Genomic DNA, 20578 nt, shown 5'->3' with positions numbered 1-20578 from the left:
CACTAGGTCCTCATACATACTAATCCATTCTGTATATTATATCTCAGTGTGCGTGTTAAGATTTCATTCTAGCGTTTCCCCAAGCAATGCCTGATTTACCTATACTGCAGAAGGCTGCCCAAATCTTAACACTTTCACCACCAAATTTCTGCTCGTTCTTACCTGCTCCTCTTTTCTGAGCTCATGTCAATAATACTGAAATCATCTAAACTAAACTTCTTCTCAAGTCCATGACATTTTCGGCAAATTCCAATTTAGCCTATTTATATGTTAGAACAAGTTTCTGCAATTGTTTCTCGAATGCAAGATACCTGTCATTTGACAAAAATTGTCGTACACGTCTCGCAGTTACTGGAAACCGTAAACCAGGAACAAGTTACCACGAAACACAGTTTGTGGCCCTTGCTTTGCGCCAAAGTAACAGTTTCGATGTCTCACATAATTTTCTACCGAGCGGATACTTTCCGTTCTGTCCGTTCGTGCGCCAAATCTATAAATCACTCTACTTGAACGATTCAACTTCTTGCTAGTTGAAGATTAGAGTGTCTCATTTCGTTCTACGCTCCGATTTTTGCTTTTTCATCATATGATAACTATTTTCCGCTGGCACAGTCGTGGTTTACGAACATAATATGCACTGTCACTAAGAGTTAGTGTGTGCGTACACCGACACAGCAACGGAAGCCCAGCATTGTCGACGTCCACTGCGTTGTCAGCGACGCTACGTAAAGCACTGTACCTACCAATTGCCAGTAAGCAGTTGCAATACTGGAACGTTTAGTTTCATGTACCTTACAAACGGCGACGGAAGTAAAATTTCAGAAATTTTACGTAATTGTTGTAGGAGATAGAGATTGTGATTTTCTATCGTCCCGAAGAGTAGAGCGCTGCGACGGTTGCTTATAGACAGTACTCGTCGCCTTAAAACGCCAAACGCCAGTTAATTTAAATCAGACCCACGGTCTTATCACTATGCCACCAGCTTCCGTAGCACACGCTGATAACGTACTTGAGCGGTGGCGCGCAACTCAGGAGGTAACCGCCCTGGAATCTTGTTAGAGGACGAAAATTTCATCGTCTGTATTTGGCCGCCAACAGCAGGAAATATACTGTTCAGACATCAGACTTCCCTGCCGCCCAGTGGACATCTATCCATATTACCAAACGGTTACCCCAGCGCACAATGCACGTCCCCGTGTCCATCTGCCTATCTAAAGGCTTCAAAGGTAAACCAAAATTTTATTTTCAATATTTCATATAATTGTTGACGAAATTTTAAAAAAAATGAAATGCTGTCGAAATCTACTCTTTAAGATGTATAATCTTACGTTAAAGGTTTAAAGCAATAATACAAGTGAGAGAGCTATTTGGAAAGTTCATGGAATCACAACCAGATGTCAGCGCTAGCGCAACGAGGTTCCCGCGTAATAATACACTGATTCGACAGAAGTCATGAGACAGCATTATGCACATATACAGATGGCGTAGTATCGCGTACGTGAGGTATAAAATGATTGTGCAGTGGCGGAGCTGTCACCTGTACTCAGGTGATTCATATGAAAAGGTTTCCGATGTAATCATAGCAGCACGACTGAAATTAAGAGACTCTGAACGCGGAATGGTAGTCGGAGTGAGACATTCCATTTTGGGAAATAGTTTGGGAATTTAATATTCCGAGATCCACAGTGTCAGGATTGTGCCGATAACACCCAATTTCAGCATTATCTCTCACCACGGACAACGTCGTGGTCGACGGCCTTCACTTAACGACCGAGAGCAGCGGCGTTTGCGTGGAGCTATCATTGCTGATATAAAGCAACAATGTGTGAAATGACCACAGAAATCAATGTCGGATGTACGAAGAACATATCCGTTAGGGCATTGAGGCAAAATTTGGCGTTAATGAGCTATGGCAGCAGAAGATCGACGCGACTGCCTTTGCTAACAGCACACAGTCTGCGCGCCTCTCCTGGGCTCATGACGATAGTGCTTGGACCTTAAACGACTGGAAAACCGTGGTCTGGTCAGATGAGTCCCGAATTCTGTTGGAAAGGGCTGATGGCAGGGTTCGAGTGTGCCTCATACACCACGAAGTTGTCAACGAGATATTGTGCAAACTGGTGCTGGCTCCATAATGGTGTGAACTGTGTTAACGTGGAATGGACTGTGTCCTCGTGTCCGCCTGAACGGATAACTGACGGGAAACGGTTATGTCCGGTTACCTGGAGACCATTTGCAGCCATTCACAGACTTCATGATCCCAAACAACGATGAATTTTTTATGGGTGACAATGCGCCATGTCATCATCCCACAATTGTTTGCGATTGGTTTGAGGAACATTGTGGACAATTTGAGAGAATGATCTGGCCAGCTAGATCGCACGACATGAATCGCATCCAACATTTATGGGAAATAATCAAGAGGCCAGTTCGTGCACAAAATCCTGCACCGGTTAAGACTTTTGCAATTATGGCCAGCTATAGAGGCAGTATGATTCAGTATTTCTGCAGGGGACTTGTAACGACTTCATGAGTCCATGTCACGTCGCGCTGCTGCACTACGCCGGGAGACAGGAGTTCCGACACGATATTTGAAGATATCCCATGACTTGTCAGCTCAGTGTATAACCATTTGTGTGCTTTGAACCTTACTGAAACGAATACTTTATCTACAACACCAACAATGGAGCTTCCCGCAGGACCTAACGCTCCAGAAGGAAGATCTGCTAACTGAACACCGAACGCATTCAGTTTGCTTAATCGACTGGAAACCTGAGTATCTACAGCAAGAAAACTTGTCGATATATCGGCAGGATGGGGTACTCGCTAGGAGTAGCAGACTGGAGACTGCATTCCCTGGTAATTAATGACGATCTTAGGGAGAACCAACACTGACAAAACTTTTCCACTTGCTAAAAGACAACTGAAATACGCTCAGACTTTGAGGAGACTATAGCGTTTCCTACTTCAAAGAAGGCAGTTGCGAACATGAGTGAGTTTTTAATTGAACTGGTTTAATATGTAACTGACACGATTCATTTACAGAAGAATTCAGCAACTGGTAAAAGCCGACCCGAGGAAGGTCAGTTTGGGTTCGGGAGAAATGTAGGAACACGCGAAGCAATACAGACCCTATGACTTCTCTTAGAGAATATGTTAAGAAAAGGCAAACATACTTATATACCCTTTTTAGTTTTAGAGGAAAACTTTGACAATGTTGGCTGGAATGCTCTCTTTGAAATTCTGAAGGTAGCAGGAATCAAATACAGGTAGTGAAAGGCTATTTACAGCTTGTACGGAAGCCAGACGGCGGTTATGAATCGTGGGGCATGAAAAGGAAGCTGTGGTTCAGAAGGGAGTAAGACTGTTGTAGCCTGTCCCCGATGTCATTCATTCCGTACACTGAGCAAGCAGCGAAGGAAACCAAAGAAAATTTGGAGCACGAATTGAAGTCCAAGGAGAAGAAATAAAAAGTTTGAGGTTTGCCAATAACGCTGCAATTCTGTCAGAGACAGCAAATGACCTGGAAGAGCAGCTGAACAGAATGGACACTATCTTGAAATAATGGTGTAAGACAAACATCAAGGGTAATGGAATGTATTCGGATTAAATTAGTTGGTGCTGAGGGAATTAGATCAAGAAGCGAGACAGTAGTAGATAGGTTTTGCTATTTGGGCAGCAAAATAACTGACGATGGCCGAAGTAGAGAGGACACAAAATGTAGACTGGTAATAACAAGACAAAGTTTCTGAAGAAGATAAATTTGTCGAATACAAATTTAAGTATTAGGAAGTCTTTTGCGAAAGTATTTCTTTAGAGTGTAACCTTGTACTGAAGTAAAACGCGGATAAACAGCTCAAGAAAGAAGAGAATAGAAGCTTTAGAAATAACGCTGAAGATTAGGTGTGTGGATTGGATAAGTAGAGACAAGAAATGTATGACACTCCTCTCAAAGAAGGTTTCAGTTGATTGGATGCATATTAAGTCCCATAGTGCTCAGAGGCATTGGAACCATTTTGTTTGGACACATCTTAGGACAATAAATATTCATGAATTTTTAGTGCAGGGAGGTGCTGGGAGTAAAAATTGTAGAGGAAGACCAATGCTTGATCATAGTAAGACAGCCGGCCGGGTGGCCGAGCGGTTCTAGGCGCTACAATCTGGAACCGCGCGACCGCTACGGTCGCAGGTTCGAATCCTGCCTCGGGCATGGATGTACGTGATGTCCTTAGGTTAGTTAGGTTTAAGTAGTTCTAAGTTCTAGGGGACTGGTGGCCTCAGATGTTAAGTCCCATAGTGCTCAGACCACTTGAACCATAGTAAGACAGTTCAAATGAATGTAGGCTGCAGTAGTTCTGTACACAGAGATAAGCCTAACAACAACAACAACAACAACAACAACAACAACAACAAAGCAAGTCACAGTATAGTGCATGGTGGTGGAATGGAGGGTTACTTGTACTAATATTGGTGACTTCCTGTAGTAATCCTTTTATGGCTGCAGCAAGGGAAAATTACTGTGTGTTACAAGCATTGTGTGTGTTATCTGAATTTCGAGTCAAATTTTGCTAGCGGTCATCAACCCAGAAACGGAAAATAAAAGCCGCCGTCCGGATGTCCGCTCGTAGTTCGTGTCCCACCACCAGAACAATGAGGTAACGGAAAGCAGCGCCCACACACCAAAACTCGTACAGTTAACGTCGTCCCACCTGTTACGCCTCGTCAGATTTCACATAATCGTCTCACGTGATCTTATGACGACGTCGTGAACTATTGCAATTTGTTATAAACTTTTATTCATATCTTGACAGGATTTCGAAGTAGTGTCAAGACTGCCAACTTGCTCTAAATGCTCAGAAATGTTAAATTATTAATTTCATGGTAGCGACAGCGGCTATTCTGGGCACAACCAGGATTGTGAATTAAAAAAAATACCAGCTTTCAACATGCCTTTCTCGGATCTAGTATTTTTCCGCCATGTGTTTTTGTTTTTCCTTTTCTCTATTTATTTGGTCTTTGATAATAGTCATTTAGAGCCATGCCAGGGAAGTAAGTAACTACAAATTTTATTCACTGTCACCAAGGGTGTCAACAATGGCATTTTAGAATGAAATTTTCTCTTTGCTGTGGAGTGTGGGCTGATACGAAACTTCCTGGCAGATTAAAACAGGGTGCAGACGGACTCGAACTCGGGACCTTTGCCTTTTCCGAGCAAGCGATTTACCGACTTTTTTTTAATCTCATTTTGTTCGTTGCATTATGATTCACCAGTACCTCATCTCCAACCTTCCGAATTTCACAGAAGTTCACGTGCGAACCTGCAAGACCAGCACTTCTGGAAGAACGGATATTGCGGAGATATGGCTTAGCCACAGCCTGGGAGATATTTCCTGAATGATTTTTCACTCTGCAGTGGAGTATGCGCTGATATGAAACTCCCTGGCAGTTTAAAGCCGAGTTCCGAGTCTAGGTCCGCACTAAAGATTTAATCTGTCAAGAAGTTTCAAGGGCATTTTAAATTAGACTAATACAATTTAAATTCGAAGATACAATTTTTTTCAACTGAAAGTCATCTTTTTTTCACTGTCTCGAATATCAAAATAACGCGTCTGCCACGTCATTTATGGGAGGATAGCAAATAATCGTCAGCTAACCAATTGTAACATCGGTCAAATGTGTCACTTGGCACTCAATGCTAAATATGTAAGCAGTCTTATCATCCTGGATCATCGACTTCATTTCTGCTACCCACAGGTCTTAAGCCAATGATGAGAAAAGTTCATGAACGAGTGCAAGTGTGTCTAAAAACCGTAGGCGCCCAATATGTGTCACGGTGGCATCCTTGCGTGGATAATACAAAATTTACGGGAGGTGGAATAATATCCCTGATTCAAGCACCACAAAAACAGTATAAAAATGATACGAGCGTTTGACATCAGAGACATTACCACAGTTACATGGTCTGGTCCCTTTAATCTCCCAAACCAACCAACCACAGTTACATGTACAGTCCGCAAGCCACCTTGAGAACTGTGACAGTAGGTATTTCTGTTCCACTCATGAATGGTGTGTGGGAAGGAGTACCGTCCATTAACCTGCGTAGGCCTATAACTTCTGATTTCCTCGCAGTGGTCACTGGCGTAATATGTTGATCGACTAATCTTGGTATTTCAACAGTGAACTTCTCCGTGATGTCAACGTCTATTTCAATTTTTTTTACTGTATCATCTCTGTAATGCTCTCGCACTTGCTGAACGATCCCGTGACTAAACATGCCGCTCTTCATTGAACCTCTGTCTTCTAGTGAAGCAACCTGGTAACGGTCGCAGCCTTGTGAACAATACGCAAGAATTTTACAATTTGTTTGTAACGCATTTCTTTCATGGATGAATAACATTTCCTTACGATTTTTCCAATTAATCTCAGCTTGTAATAATAATAACAATAATAATAATAATAATAATAATAATGTCGTGTGACGAGGGCCTCCCGTCGGGTAGACCGCTCGCCTGGTGCAAGTCTTTCGCTTTGACGCCACTTCGGCGACTTGCGCGTCGATGGGGATGAAATGATGGTGATTAGGACAATACAACACCCAGTCCCTGAGCGGAGAAAATCTCCGACCCAGCCGGGAATCGAACCCGGGCCCTTAGGATTGACATTCTGTCTCTCAGCTTGTGATATCCATTGCCTACTAGTAGTTTTACTGGGTAATTCAACCTTATATCGTTCCTTAGGGTTCCTTCTAGGTATTTTACAGTTGAATCCTTTCATAATATAACAGTAACGGATTTCTTGGGCTATTCATGTGTAAAAAAATTACATTGATTTACGTTCAGGGTCAACTGGCAGTCCCTGCAAGTCATCGACCCTCCGCAGAGCTTCCTGTAATTCGCTAGTCTTCTGGCATTGCTACCTACTTATTGACAAGTGCACCATCTGGTAAGTCTCACTAAGATCCTCACGTTCGTTACTACATCATCATCATCATCATCATCATCATCTAAGACTGATTATGCCTTTCAGCGTTCAATCTGGAGCATAGTCCCCCTTATAAAATTCCTCCATGATCCCCTGTTCAGTGCTAACATTGGTGCCTCTTCTGATGTTAAATCTATTACTTCAAAATCATTCTTAACCGAATTCAGGTACCTTCTCCTTGGCCTACCCCGACTCCTACCCTCTACTGCCGAACCCATGAGTCTCTTGGGTAACCTTGCTTCTCCCATGCGTGTAACATGACCCCACAATCTAAGTCTGTTCGCCCTGACTGCTACATCTATAGAGTTCATTCCCAGTTTTTCTTTGATTTCCTCATTGTGGACACCCTCCTGCCATTGTTCCCATCTACTAGTACCTGCAAGCATCCTAGCTACTTTCATATCCGTAACCTCAACCTTATTGATAAGGTAACCTGAATCTACCCAGCTTTCGCTCCCATACAACAAAGTTGGTCGAAAGATTGAACGGTGTACAGATAACTTGTCTTGGTACTGACTTTCTCCTTGCAGAAGAGAGCAGATCGTAGCTGAGCGCTCACTGCATTTGCTTTGCTACACCTCGCTTCCAGTTCTTTCACAATGTTGCCATCCTGTGAGAATATGCATCCTAAGTACTTGAAACCGTCCACCTGTTCTAACTTTGTTCCTCATATTTGGCACTCAATCCGTTTATACCTCTTTCCCACTGACATTACTTTTGTTTTGGAGATGCTAATCTTCATACCACAGTCCTTACATTTCTGATCACTACATCACCAATACAAATTTTAAACAGTAAATGTCCTATAACACTCCCTTGGGGTATTGCTGAAATTATCTTTGCATGTATTGCTTTAGTCTTATTAAGAACGACTAGTTCCTATCGGAGAGGTAGTCCCCCATCCTGTCACATCTTGGGTCCGACATTCAATAAGTTCGTATTTTATTCGTTGAACGATAGTGTGGAACTGTATCAAGGCCCTTTCGGAAGTCAAGGAATACGGTATCAAACTGGGCACCGATGTCTATCCTCATCTGAGTTCTGTGGACGAACAGAGCGGACTGAGTTTGCAATATACAGGGTGTTACAAAAAGGTACGGCCAAACTTTCAGGAAACATTCCTCACACACAAATAAAGAAAATATGTAATGTGGACATGTGTCCGGAAACGCTTAATTTCCATGTTAGAACTCATTTTAGTTTCGTCCACCTACGCTCAATGGATCATGTTGTCATGATTTCATACGGGATACTCTACCTGTGCTGCCAGAACATGTGCCTTTACAAGTACGACACAACATGTGGTTCATGCACGATGGAGCTCCTGCACATTTCAGTCGAAGTGTTCGTACGCTTCTCAACAACAGATTCGGTTACCGATGGATTGGTAGAGGCGGACCAATTCCATGGCCTCCACGCTCTCCTGACCTCAACCCTCTTGACTTTCATTTATGGGAGCATTTGAAAGCTCTTGTCTACGCAACCCCGGTACCAAACGTAGAGACTCTTCGTGCTCGTATTGTGGACGGCTGTGATACAATACGCCATTCTCCAGGGCTGCATCAGCGCATCAGGGATTCCATGCGACGGAGGGTGGATGCATGTATCCTCGCTAACTGAGGGCATTTTGAACATTTCCTGTAACAAAGTGTTTGAAGTCACGCTGGTACGTTCTGTTGCTGTGTGTTTCCATTCCATGATTAATGTGATTTGAAGAGAATTAATAAAATTAGCTCTAACAAGTCCACATAACATATTTTCTTTCTTTGTGAGGAATGTTTCCTGAAAGTTTGGCCGTACCTTTTTGTAACACCCTGTATATGTTTGGGAAAGCCATGTTTATTTTCACGGAGGTCTTCATTTATCAAAACAGTCATGACACTTTAGTATATAACTTATTCCACAATTCTGCCACAAACTGACATCGACGATAGCCGATAGGTATTTGCATGTCTGACGACCCTTTTTGAAAACGAGAATGGCCTGCTTTTTTGCCCCCAATTCGTTGTTCGAAGGAACTACACGGTCCAGTCACATTAATGTGACAGACAGCAGGTGGCTGCATTAACAGTGGCGCTGGGAAGCAGAAAACACTGCAGTCGTTGTCTTAATGTGGAAAAGGAGCGATTTCTCTATGTCCAAAACGGCATGATCACTGGCTTTCGAGCCAAGAGTTGAAGCACTTCCGAAACGGATAAGTTTGTAAACTGTTCTCGCATGGCGAAATGGCGCAATCCAAAACCGGTGAAAATGTGGTGCAACAAGGGCCATATACGACAGAGGTGAACGACAGCTGCGTAGATGTGCACTGGCGAATAAACGTGCAACTGTTGAGCAACTGACCGTCCAGATGAACCGACAGTGTCTCCTCAACAACCGCTCCGCGAACGTAGGCCTCATGACTGTGACTGCTGTCCATCGGCGACGAAGGCTGGAATTTGTACATCAGTACCGCAAGTGGACGTCCACTGTTTGTTGTCACGTGGCCTTTTCATATGAAGCATATTTTATACTACATGGGACAGATGACCGTTGGCGTCTGCGGCGTGAAAGTCTGAAAGCAAACAACCCTGCAGCAATAGTCAAAGGGATACAGGCCGGAGAACGTTCCCTGAATGGTTTCGTCATTCTGGAATACATAGTGGATCAACGTAAGCATGCAGCCTTCCTTGGGGACAAAGTCCACTGCTACATGCGGTTTGTTTTTCCTCGGCACAATGGCATCGACCAACAGGGCAATACAACGTCACACACAGCTTGCAGTGTAAATGTGTGATTCGAAGAGTACTAGGATGAACTTGTCGCAGTCCTGTGGCCACCAACCTCCGCGGATTTAAGCGCAATCGAAAATCTATGTGACCACTTCGATCGAGCTGTTCGCGCCATGGATTCTCAACCGAGAAACCTTGGTCGGCTGGCCACGGCGCCGGAGTCGTCATGGCTCCACCCTCTTGTTGGTACCTTCCAGAACCTCACTGCCACACTTCCTGCACGCTTCTCATCTGTCCGCGCTGCATACTTGGGTCACTCTATGGTGCCTTCAAGAACGACGAAATGACTCAGGGAATGCCGTCCATCTTGGACCTTTCCGACGATTGTTGCAGGGTACGCTTTCAGATGTTTCACGTCGTACACGATAACGGCGATCCGTCCGATGGAGCATAAAACGTGATTCATCTGAAAAGGGCTTATTACTTTTCGGAAAAAACAGCGAACCGTGGATGGACTAAATTTTCTTTTATTCGCTTATTTTATTTAATATTGTGATTCTATTTATCTTTAAACTGAAGCAATCAAAATTTTCCAATCTTTGCTCGATTTCTACGTTATTACAGGAAATCATAGGAATAAAATACCGAAAATCCATTATTTAAGAAACCGGTTATTTTGAGCGGTTTTAAGAGTCCGATTAAACTGGCGTTGAAAAACCCAAAACCCGAAACCTGGTTTTTCGATCCCTACAAGAACTGTACTGTTAGACCCCCCCCCCCCCCTCCACGACATTCTTTAGAAGCTGTGGTCAGATTAACGTGACTGGTCGTATAGCTGACAAGCTGGGTTTGAACAAGGATAGCGAAGGAAACTTGCCATGTCATTTACAGAGTAAGCAGATGATCTTTGCTTCTGCTTTCGCCAATTTAGAGAAACTACTTAAAACCAAAACCTCGGTGGCTGATAGAAGCTATCGTAAAGGCATTTCCCATTTAGGTTTACTCCCGTCAGCCACCTCACCAGTGTCAATTTGGTTTTGCGCGGGCAGTACGTGTAAACAAGTCACTTGTTCCGGCATATACATTTTCAGAAAAAAATATTTGTTAGCCAACTAATAGTAAACTTCGTAGCACAGCTCTACTGTCTATGTCATAAATATCGGTGAAACTTCTTTCACGAAGTTGTCAAATGAGTTACAATGAACGGTGCTGCAAGCATTGCCTTACAAACTGCAATGGTTTGGAAAATTGTTCCAAATGGCTTATGAGATTGCATTTAATTATCGCCAAAAAAGTCGGAATCTCTTAATCTACTCTGATTTTTAAGACTTCAAAAAGACAAGGTTTAAGAACGAATTATAACTGGGAAGAAAGCAGATAGTACTTGGCATTTTACTTGAGTGGTTTGGGGAAACCACGGAAAAGCTAGATCTGAACTGTCGAACAGATATATGAACCGCCGTGCTCCAGAATATGCGAGTACATTCACATTGATTTACCATTCTGACGACACCGTCAGCGCGGAAATTAGTCACTAATTAATTTTGTCTTACCGCAGTGTTACCTTGACTGTCGTGCGTATATTCAGTTCCATAAGCACGACGAATTTGACACTGACAGTATCATGCTACTGCAACAAACCTGCTTATTTTCGTAATTAACCATGTTTGTTTTCCAATGAACTGCTGATGTAACCCATTAACGACTGCGTCTGATCCTGCACCTTTACATTTGCCATATTGTTGGCACAAGTGAGCACACTTAATTTGACAACAGAGGCCATCAAAGCTCATGTACATTGTAGTCGCTGAACCAGCTGCTACACTTTAAATCCATTCTCAAACAGGTCCTTCTGCATACTGACACAGCCACAGGCAAGCAGTGATGTAACTATTGAGAATGATTTAAGCGACGAAACGGGTTTAACAAAAATAAATTCGAGCCTCGACTGATAACCACTGGTTTTCTTGTTATGACTAGTTCGGGAATCAAACGATGCTGCCATCGGCTATTGCACTGAATAATAAGGACTCCAATACTCAATTCTGCTCTTTATTTCCCATTTATGCATTAAAAATCACCCAAATATTTAATGCCTCGCCAATTCGTAGACCTATATCAAATGCCTAACAATTTTCCTCTTCCTCTACTATTCTCGCTGAAATCTTTGGCGCGGGCAAAGTAATTTTATATAAAAACTGTCTTCTCTCAAATACATTTTCTTCCTTAGTTAGTGAAGTACAAGAAATTAAAAAGGATGTTTGTAGCCTATAGTAAACACTAACTTAAACATTTATAACTACATGTCACTTGTCATTTAAGTATCATTTAAGCACCTGCCAATACAAATTCGTCTCTCAGCGCAGAATGTGTGTGATGCATCATAAATTCTATGTATAATCTCATAGTCTTAACTCTGGCGCAACAATTCGGTTTGCTTTTCGCATCCGAAGATCCAAGCACGCCTTCATAGCGGCTCAATGAAAAGCAGCTCACAAGTACTGGATTTTCAAAACAGAATTTCCAAACCACGCGTTCTTCAAGAAAGTGAGTGAGTGAATGATACAAGCAGAAAACGAGATAAACTGTGATGACAGTTGCGGCGCACGTTGGACAAGTATTCTGGAAAGCCCTCGTCCGAGTTCTGTATCATATGACTTACTGTATACCAGTAACGCAATTTGTGGAAAAAAAAACTGTTGGTCAACTGTAAAATAAACATTTAGAAGTAAACACAGCTTTTTGATAGTCATTTAATGCGGACTTGCTCGCTATCCATGTTCTGGTTCACACAAAAATGCTTCCTCGCCGTTCACGGTTACATTTCACTGCTTCACGCTCGTATCATTTGAAAATTAACGATTGTTCAAACCTGTACGCAACAGACTGCGTGGAAATTTATATTCCAGTCGCGGCTGTCTTTTTAATCCTACCAAGGCTACCATATTCTCGAAATATTGTTTTTGAACCGTCACTCGCAACTCTACAGTGCCTACTTTGTGTCATTTCGTGCAGAAAAACGAAGTACGATGAAAGCCAAGATGATCAAAAATGACCTGGAACTACCACGAGTGAATGTAACTAACAAGGAAAGAACCTCATTGTCAGTACAGCGTACGTTAATACACAATATAAATCCTTAGTGTGATTACAGTCAAACTCCCGAAGGAAATAATACACCGCTCTGTCTCTACAGACTTACTGAATTACTTTATGGGCTAAAAAACAGAAAATTTGCGGAAGAAGTGGCATAGTTCGTTGACAATGTCAAAGTACTGCAACGTTTTTATGTACAAACACATACACAACTTCAATAGAAACATCGTAATCGGTGGCTACTCTTCGTAGCCCATATGAATATATCCCAAAAGTTTATTACAGTCAATTATATAGTATATTCATTGCATTAAAGGCAGTAGTTATCAACAATGTACAACGAAATTTGTATTGTCAAATATATGTGAGTCTCATTCGGGACAGAGGATCCCCATAATAAACCTGTCTCTGGACATACATTGCTCTACAAACAAATAAAATAAAACAGCGTTTAAAAGCACTTGATATATCACAAAACAGTTATAAAATTACAGTACTTGTTCGTGCAAATACTTTTCCCCAAAAACATCGCACGGTATCCCTTAACATGCACAAGAATTTTTACAAGGTAAACAAACACAGAAACACCAATGACAATTATCAGCAATATTTTGCCATAAGTCTAACGTTACGCAAGTCTGAAGTTAAAAACTACACCGAAGTGCGATTAAACAATTATACTCCAAATATTGGATAAATAGAAACACCTCCGTATTGGACATGCATAAATAGGGGGGAGAAGGTACGCTGTCTGGATTGCCATGTGATAAGACATGGCATGACGTTTACAGTTGTCATATGTTCAGCGTAAACAAACACTGACCGACACTTAACCTAACTTTCTGACACTCGCGGCAAAAGTGAGCAAATTACTAAACACTATACTGGGATTTTAAGAAACGCTATAAAATTATCACTTACCTTCATTCTCCTCGTCTATTTTCAGAGCTTTGGAGATGAACTCGAAAGCTCTTCGATGATGATGCTTCTGCTTGGCTAACAGAGGATCTCCTGGCCCAGGCCCCGGTCCTGTTGGATGTTTATGTGCAAGCTGCGACATGTCTTGTGGGTTGTCTTGTGCTTCTGTTTCACTTGTCGCGACAACTATTTCTACTTTGCAGTTCGAATTTGTCTTTGGACGGTGCACTAGTTTGGATGTATTGACATATAAGTACTTAAATATTACGAACAGCTGATAAATTAACGACCGGACGACGTTGAATAAAAATATTAAAGGGAAAGACACAAAATATAAATTTCTTTTATGGACAGATGTATAGTCTTGCTTCACAGTTCGTTCCTCGACTTTCCGCGACTTTTTCGGGGACTTAGATGCGCCTTTCCGCTGCATCCGTCCGCCATCACTAAACGACATGCTGCAATGTGACGTCATGGCAGACGAACCATTCGTTTTTAGCGGCATTCGAAAAATCACTGCCCGCGAGATGATTACAATTGCTTCGCCCTATCAAGAAGGCAGTGACCACAGATATTAAATTGTTGTGAATTGTTTACATTATTTTGTAGTGCGAGAAACATTTATCAAGACACGAAAATGCATTTTTTTCAGATTCTTAGCCAAAGAGACAAATAAATTCCTTTCGGACGCTTCGTGAAGTACATCTCTGACTGCCATTGCATCTGTGGGAGCAGGAGAAGGGGGGAGGGTCGGAAAAGCGAGGACTTCGTGTCTTCGTCTGTTTTGACTCTACGTAACTTTAAATTATAAAACAGTGGCTTCCATTGTGAAATGGAATACATGGAACTACTTTAGTTATACAACTCCAATAATTGATGTAGAGCGAATTATTCACTTGATGAATGACATGTTCTTTGCCTGTGTGTCAGTACGGTCCTTTACAATGAAAGTAAATAAACGATAATCATCACAAAAGTTATTCAGAAAATTCACACCGTAACCCCGCCCGTGTTCCTCAAAAATTGGCCGGCCGGAGTGGCCGTGCGGTTCTATGCGCTACAGTGTGGAGCCGAGCGACCGCTACGGTCGCAGGTTCGAATCCTGTCTCGGGCATGGATGTGTGTGATGTCCTTAGGTTAGTTAGGTTTGATTAATTCTAAGTTCTAGGCGACTGCTGACCTCAGAAGTTAAGTCGCATAGTGCTCAGAGCCATTTGAACCTCAAAAATTGTTTGTTTCAAACTAGTGTTGTGTTGAATTATTTCACCACAAATTACCTTCTCAATTGTTTTGCTGCTTCGTGGGTTAAAAAACTTTATTAGAAAATTAAATAGCTACCAACACACTGCGTAAATAATGACAGATTTTAACCTCTTCACACCAATAGTTGCACACACGTACACATGAAAACAAAACATATTTTATTGTCTTAGAGATACAAGAAATGAGGTACAGTATTAAAAAAGAAAAAAAAAACTTAATTGTGACAAGGTCCTAATAGGAAGTGTCATATGTGATACTTTACCATACATATGCACAATTACAGCTGTGTGTGAAATCTGCTGAAGCAATTTATACCATTGTTAAAACAATGAAATATTTCACAAGTGTCAGTGAGTTGAGTTGCAGCCTGAGAGTCAGCACTTTCATCTGTTTTTCTGCTTTTTTGACATATCTGCAGGCAAATGCTTTGCAATCTTTTCTCGCAGCCATATGTGGCATTGGGGCCACTGTTCTCTGTCTTGGCATTTGTGCAGCTTCCATTTGAATAGTCTATTCCCCTGAATCAGTCTGAACTGAGGAATCAGCTTTTGTATGAAGATGATGTTCTTCACATCTACTCTAAACAATGTAGTCCATAACACCTTTTCTCTGAAACCAACTGGTGACATGCTATAATTTGTTCATCAGTGCAAATGAAGATAGATCGTGGGGGTCTTCAAAGAAGAGTCTCAAATAATATTTAGCATAGGTCTCACATTACAGAAGCAATCATATTGCCTATCCGTATGAGAGTCAGCATTGCTGCATAGCAGGTGTAAAACAAAGCTTAGGGCTGTGGATAGAGAGACGCTGAATGAAGCATGTTTGGAGCAATGTGTGATGCAATCGATGACTTCTGTAGCAGAATATTGTCAAATTATGTTTCAGAAAACCCAAAAAAATTTTGGTTGTATGTAAAGGCTGTTAGTGGCACCAAAGTTAGTGTCTAGTCCCTAGTGAATGAGACAGGAACTGTAACTGAGCATAGCAAAGCAAAAGCTGAAATGCTTATTTCTTGATTTCTGAAAAGCATTTGACACTGTACCACACCTATGTTTATTGTCAAACGTACAATCGTACAGGATACCAAGTGAAATTTATGACTGGATAGAGTACCTCTTGGTAGGGAGGACACAGCATGTTATCTTAGATGGAGAGTCATAGTCAGATGTAGAAGTAACTTTGGGTATGCCCCAGGGAAGTGTGTTGGGACTCTTGCTGTTCATATTGTATATTAATGACCTTGCAGACAACATTAATAGTAAAATCAGACTTATTCCACATGATGCAGTTATCTAAAATGGAGTACCATCTGGAAGAAGCTGCATAAATATTCAGTCAGATCTCAATAAGATTTGAAAGTTGCTTGAAGATTGGCAACTTGCATTAAATGTTCAGAAATGTAAAATTGTGCACTTCATAGAATGAAAAAATGTAGTATCCTACGACTATAATATCAATGATTCCCTGTTGGAATTGGCCAACGCATACGGTTACCCGGATGTAACACTTTGTAGGGCTGTAAAATGGAATGATAACATAGGCTCAGTAGTGGGTAAAGCAGGTGACAGAGTTCAGTTTATTTGTAGAATACTGGAGAAGTGCAATCTGTCTACAAAGGAGATTGCTTACAAATCACTTGTGCGACTGGTTCTAGAATATTATTCATTGTGTTGGACCCCTATCAAAAAAGACTATCAAGGGATATTGAACGTGTACAGAGAAAGTCTGCACAAATGCTCACAGGTTTGTTTAATCCGTGGGAGAGTCATCACAGAGGTACTGAAGGAACTGAACTGAAAGGCTCTTGAAGGTAGACGTAAACTGTCCTGAGAAATTCTATTAATAGTTTCAAGAATCAGCTTCAAGTGATGACTGTAAGAATATTCCCCCAATGTATCGCTCTCTTAGGGATTGTGAGGATATGATTAGAATAGTTACTGCACATACAAAGGCATTTAAGCAGTCATTCTTCCTGCACTCCATGTGGGAATGGAACTTGAAGAGACCCTAATAACCAGTACAATGGGACGTACCCTCTACCATGCACCTCATAGTGGTTTGCAGAGTGTATATGTCGATGTATGGCTTGAAGAAGGAAGAACCTGTTTCTGGAAACGTCTGCTACCTTCAGAATTCTCATGCATTGAATGTATTCACCCAAATCGGTATCAAATGATTTTCCTCGATGTTCTACAACCCTAAATTAGCAAACTCACTACTTTCACAAAAGAATGTCTTTTAGATGGTCTTAAAAGTATTCAAATAGCTTCAAAAGGTTATGATTAGGCATTGGCTGTGTTGTAATAACTTGTGTTTGTGAAAAGCTGTTAAAGAAAAAATATCCTTAATTTCTACAGTCTATTATCTCAACAGTGTAGTTCATCATTATTAAAACAAAAAGTGTTGGAAGAGTTCTAAACTACCTGCAAGAAGCTTATTCATTTCTTCTCCCTTGTGGTTTAAAATGTTGCTGCAGCTGACTAAGATGTTTCGCATCTGGAGTTCCCCAAGAAGCGTTACTATTTTCCTGAATACATCTGACATTTATTTCAAATTTGTCTTCACTATCTTCAAACTCAAAATCAGAGAGTTCTGGATGTATCCACTTTATTAGAGCCAAAATTTCACTTAGCTTCACTGAAGAAATAACATTCTGTGTACCTTCGTTTCCCCTTGCAGCGTGGCAGAAGCACACATGCTACATTTTACACTGAGCTGACATCTGTCAGCAAAGTGGTAACATTTGGAGCAATTATCAGTCAAGTTCTGCATGGAGTACCACTTGTGACATTGTTGGTTCCTGAGACATATGTGACATATGTGCTCTGAGCATATGGAAAATTTTGAAAGTGAGGTATCATATATGGTACCTGGGAACCGAAGAGGTTAATCCAGAGTAATATTAACACATACAATAAAATTTTAATTATTGAAAGTGCCCCCAATTTTTCCTTTGGATTATTTTAGGAAAGAATGTGGTAAATAGATCCACAAAAGAAAGTTCTCAGTGACATAAAGTTCAATATATCTATTGTCCCTAAGAGCTTTAGGCTCTCCTTCCATTTTCGTGGATGTGGAGGAATTTGCTCACACAGAAGAAAATTATGGAACTCATACAACTCCTGCCATAGGGACTTACTGGAAGAAAAACAGAGGGTATTCCAAGTTTAACTCAATGTGGAATATTCCAACCCAGAAAATGTACTGTATAATCACAGAATTCTCTTACAGGATTCATTTTTAACATCTTCTTACCCATCCCAAGGACTTACTCTCCAAATTAACCTTGAGCTTCAAAAACTCCCAACTGTTTTAGCACAGAGCTGCACATTGGCTGGAGCCATCCTTATTTTCTCAGCTTACACTGTTCTTTAGTGTGGAAAAGGGGCACTATTACTTCATACTACTGTAAAATGAGAAAGGTTCCTTGTATATGAACATTGTAAGGGGTGAACCCATTTGCTGTATGAAACATAGTATGAGGGAAATGGTGGTGTACGAATTCTGTACACTAATATTTCATGCTCATCTTCTAGATTGTAATGTCTCACATAGTGAATTCATTTACAAAATGAATTACAAAAGCATAATCAGAGAAAATGGAAGATACAGAACTTGAGTTGCTTAATCCATCAGTGAACATATATATATATATATATACTTTATTATAAAGTATTATCTACCTTTTAGCATGACTTTTTCTATAATGGAAAGAGTAGCCCAATATTAAGCTACAGCCAAATTGTGTACCAAAACAAATATCTCCTTTTCTGTTGACAGAGGCAGAAGGCCTATGAAAGTCACCAGATTCAATAGCTTATGGGACAACGAATAATGACTAGTTCTAAGGTTTAGTTCAGAGCTGCATTAACTTCAGTCATTTATTCGCTGTGTTGTGTGCATCAAATCATGATGGAGAATCTTCAGGGATGTGGAATGAGTCAAAGTACACATAAGAAATGAAACAGCTGTTAAAACTGAAATGATACTATTGGTGTTTATTCAAATTACATTTTTAATGTGAAAATTATCAGTATAACCATTGCTTAGATTGTCTGGAACTGTTCCTCTTTTAATTATTTGGCTTTGGATGGGGGCTCCATTAACAAGTAACAAATGTTAATCATTTACATTCTGCTAGAACAGCATAAATGTGGAGAAGAGTTAGATTAATTGACAAGTCATTATAAATTCTTCAGTCACACCATATACTCAAAGGTTGAACATATTGCAGAGAGCTTTGATAGAGGTTGATTGCAGAATGTCATTCTTTAGCATCTTCTGAAGAAAAGTTCTTACAGCACCTTGTATTTGGAACATGAGAGTATACGTGGCTTGGAACATGAGAGTATACGTGGCTAATGTCTTCTGAGATACAAGTGCAATCACAGAATGGGGAATCTATTAGATGAAGTTTATGTAAATAAGTTTTCAACCTGCCCTGGTTAAATCTTACTCAGATGGTAGTGGTAATTGCTTTACACTGAAAGTTGGTTCTGTATTTTTGCGTAGCCTCAACCTTTGTACAGACTGAACAAGTTACTTTTATCTTCTAACATTCTGAGAGGGGTTGGTCGATGTTAAGGGTGGCCACTCTTGAGACTGTCTCTTTCATCTGTGCTTTAGCTTCTTTGTTTTGCTCAGGACATGACTGTTCCCATTTTGAACTAAGAAGATCATAGAGACAGGAGTTGAATATGTCATGAGCATTACAGATATTAGATTCAGAAAAGGCTATTGGCTGCAAAAGCGCAAATAGTTGCATTCATAAATGGGCATTAGTTTTGTTCTATAGACATAAGAGTTTATACTATTGCAGTTTTCATAAATTATTAGATCACAGATTTTGTTTGGTGTACTTACTGTCAGCAAAGAGTGATAGAGTTGGAAGACAAGGTGATTATTATATGAAAGTTGTTTTAGAATGCAACATGCCATAAGCATCTTTCTTTTGATGTTGCCTGAGACTGCAGTCATGCGTGTGTTAGTTGTGTTTGCATGAGTGTGTGTCTGTCATCTATTTTTGACGAATGGATTACAGGCCAAAAGCTTTATTTGTGAGAGCCCATTTGTTGTGCCTATCTGCGATTCAGCATCTCCATTATATGGTGAATGGCCACTTTCCTTTTCATAATATTGCTACATTGCATCCCGCATTTTCCTTTGTTTGATTTCTTTTAATGTGTAAGACATGTCACATGCCTCCATTAATAGGAATTTGGCAGGAGTGGATTTCATGGCCTTAACCAATGTTCTGATGCACTGAAACTGCATTCTGTGTACCATTTCAAGTTTTTAAACTCTGGCATTACCATATACAGTGAACCCAATCTCCACTGACAAAGTATGAAGATTGTTCAGGGATATTTTCTGAGTATTTTGGCGTAATTGACTTGTGGTCTCCAGTTGCTTGTTACAGGGTAATAATGTAATTATGATTTATTTGGTTTATTTCTCCAATTACAATTGTTTTTGTGAAAATTGTTTTGTAGCAGTGAAAAAAACCTGTAATACGCAATTCTCAAAATATAAAACAGAAAATACAGATTTGTGTACAGATGCAACAGTACTGTGATGTTGCCGTCACTGCAAGGACAACTCGGCAT

At 40.7% G+C, this 20578-nt stretch overlaps 1 protein-coding gene across 2 annotated transcripts in view; it reads right to left on the bottom strand.

The window, feature by feature from the left end:
• LOC126468076 (spastin) overlaps positions 1 to 14156 on the bottom strand; it is a 504043-nt gene extending 489887 nt beyond the window's left edge. For both annotated transcript variants that reach the window (XM_050096521.1, XM_050096522.1), the window contains exon 1: positions 13710 to 14156. In XM_050096521.1, the coding sequence (XP_049952478.1) occupies positions 13710 to 14139 (430 nt within the window). In that variant the 5' untranslated portion in view covers positions 14140 to 14156. The remainder of the gene's footprint in view (positions 1 to 13709) is intronic.
• Positions 14157 to 20578: the final 6422 nt, after the last annotated feature.

Source organism: Schistocerca serialis, chromosome 1 (genome assembly GCF_023864345.2).
Source record: "Schistocerca serialis cubense isolate TAMUIC-IGC-003099 chromosome 1, iqSchSeri2.2, whole genome shotgun sequence".
NCBI lineage: Eukaryota > Metazoa > Arthropoda > Insecta > Orthoptera > Acrididae > Schistocerca > Schistocerca serialis.
The sequence above is the reverse complement of the archived record's forward strand: the minus strand, read 5'-3'. Positions and strand labels throughout refer to the sequence as shown.